We start from the raw sequence: 2,364 nt of genomic DNA on the forward strand, positions 1-2,364 counted from the left end.
CCTCCACCGCCTCGACAGGTCGGGCCGGTCCCTGTGGGAGTGGGCGAGTTCATGGGGCTGGCACCTGGCTCTTCCCAAATCCCTTTTCCCGGTGGATTTGGGGCTGGCATGATGCTGGAGAAGCTCCGAGCCAAACTGGGGCGCTGGGGCCGGCAGCTCTGCTATTCCCTGCTGCTGCTGCTCTACGCGGGCTGGCCCGCCTGCCTCCCCCCCCCTCTCTGTTACAGGCTGCTCTTCGGGCTGCTCTACCCTGCCTACGCTTCCTACAAGGCTGTCAAGACCAAAAACATCCGGGAATATGTGAGTAAGGTGTTTGGGAAGCTCCTTCCTGGAGCTCCAGCCCTGCCCTGGCTGATGGGCTCACCCCGCTCTCCCCAGGTTCGATGGATGATGTACTGGATCGTCTTCGCTCTCTTCATGGCCACTGAGACCTTCACTGACCTGCTCATCTCCTGGTGAGGTTGGGTCTAGTGGGGTCCCTGTGCCTCGTGGAGGGGGGGGAGGAAGGGGACAGCATCCACCTTCTGCCCGCAGACAGAGGGGCACTGTCTGCCCTGGGGGTCTCCAGGTCTGATGCGAAGGGAAGAGGCACCATCCCTCCTGTGAGGGAGCAGAACGTGGTCATGGACCCTCTTGGCATCTGCTCACCACCATCTTCTCCCCCTTCTTTGACAGGTTTCCCTTTTATTACGAGGTTAAAATGGCTTTTGTCATCTGGCTGCTCTCACCCTACACCCGGGGGGCCAGTCTGCTCTACCGCAAGTTCATACACCCCACGCTGGCCCGCAAGGAGAAGGTAAGAGCTTACCTGGCTCTGGGGGGGGTCCCACGTACCCTAGTGAGGGTTGGGGGGGACTGTCAAGGTGCTCAGCCTGCTAAAGCAGAACCCTGGGATGAGGTGACACCCCAAACCACCGCGGTTGTCTCGGCAGGAGATCGACACGTACATCATCCAGGCCAGGGAGCGCAGCTACGAGACGATGGTGCGCTTCGGCAAGAGGGGCCTCAACCTGGCAGCCACGGCCGCGGTCCAGGCGGCTGCCAAGGTACTGGGAACACGACAGGAGGCTGCTCTGCTTCCCTCAGGATGCTCCATCCCCATGGACCTTGTGGGGAAATTGCCACCCCAGCATGGGTGACCTCGGTAATGTGGGTGTCATAGAATCCCAGACTGGTTTGGGTTGGAAGGGACCTTAAAGCTCATCCAGTCCCAACCCCCCTGCCAGCAGCAGGGACACCTTCCACTAGACCAGGTTGCTCAAAGCCTCATCCAGCCTGGCCTTCAACACTTCCAGGGAGGGGGCATCTACAACTTCCTTGGGCAACCTGTTCCAGTGTCTGACCACCCTCACAGTGAAGAACTTCTTCCTAATATCTCATCTAAACCTCCCCTCTTTCAGCTTAAACCCATTTCCCCTTGTTTTGTCACTAACTGCCCTTATGAAAAGTCCCTCCCCAGCTTTCTTGTAGCCCCTTCAGGTACTGGGAGGCCACTAGAAGGTCTCCCCAGAGCCTTCTCTTCTCCAGGCTGAACAGCCCCAACTCTTTCAGGAGAAGGGGTCTCTGGGTGCAGGGCTGTGCTCAGTGGGGTTGTGTCACCCTGCGTGTGTTCGGCTGCCCCAGTGCTTTGGGGTTTTCTTTGTGGGGCTCATTTCCATCCTTTTTTGTCATAGAATGATTTGGGTTGGAAGGGACCTTCAAGGTCATCCAGTTCCAACCCCCCTGCCAGCAGCAGGGACACCTTCCACTAGACCAGGTTGCTCAAAGCCTCATCCTACCTGGCTTTGAACAGGGAGAGGAGCATCCACAGCTTCTCTGGGCTTCTTCTCATCCCCCTCTGCAGAGCCAGGGCGCGTTGGCCGGGCGGCTCCGCAGTTTCAGCATGCAGGACCTGCGCTCCATCCCCGACGAAGCCCCCGTGCATTACCGGGACCCCCTGTACCTGGAGGAGCAAGAGGAGCAGGAGACCCGCCGGCAGCTGCTGGGTGAGCTGGGAAAGAGGGATCACAATGCTGGAGAAGGTTCCAGTGAGACCCATGAGGGGCTGTGCCAGGAGCTGGCATGTGCCCCCTCCATGTCCCCAGCCTACAGCACATCATCAACCTGCCGGCAGTGTGAGAGTGAGACGGAGGATGAGGAGCTCTGGTCAGACTCAAGGGTCTCTCCAGAGCCTTTGTCCCACAACTGGGACCCCAAACCCCTCTCCCGCAGCCAGAGCCTGCGCACGGTGAGGAAGAAGGCACCAGGAAAAGAGGTACCAGGGTTGAGGGGGGGGATGTGGTGGTGTGGGGCTGGGGTGAGGGGTTCTGACCCATCCCTCCCCCCTGCCCAGGGTTCTTCCCGGCTCCTGCGTCCTCGGATTGG

At 59.8% G+C, this 2,364-nt stretch overlaps 1 protein-coding gene across 1 annotated transcript; it reads left to right on the forward strand.

Annotated features, from left to right (window-relative positions):
• Positions 1 to 51: 51 nt before the first annotated feature.
• On the forward strand, positions 52 to 2,254 carry LOC104519414 (receptor expression-enhancing protein 4; the record flags this gene model as incomplete). Its single annotated transcript, XM_029085113.1, has 6 exons — positions 52 to 300; positions 379 to 455; positions 676 to 796; positions 933 to 1,046; positions 1,844 to 1,985; positions 2,085 to 2,254. Coding segments are annotated over exons 1-6 (873 nt in total), but the record flags the coding sequence as incomplete, so codon positions are not given.
• Positions 2,255 to 2,364: the final 110 nt, after the last annotated feature.

This window comes from Antrostomus carolinensis, unplaced genomic scaffold (genome assembly GCF_000700745.2).
Source record: "Antrostomus carolinensis isolate BGI_N321 unplaced genomic scaffold, ASM70074v2 scaffold26825, whole genome shotgun sequence".
Lineage (NCBI taxonomy): Eukaryota > Metazoa > Chordata > Aves > Caprimulgiformes > Caprimulgidae > Antrostomus > Antrostomus carolinensis.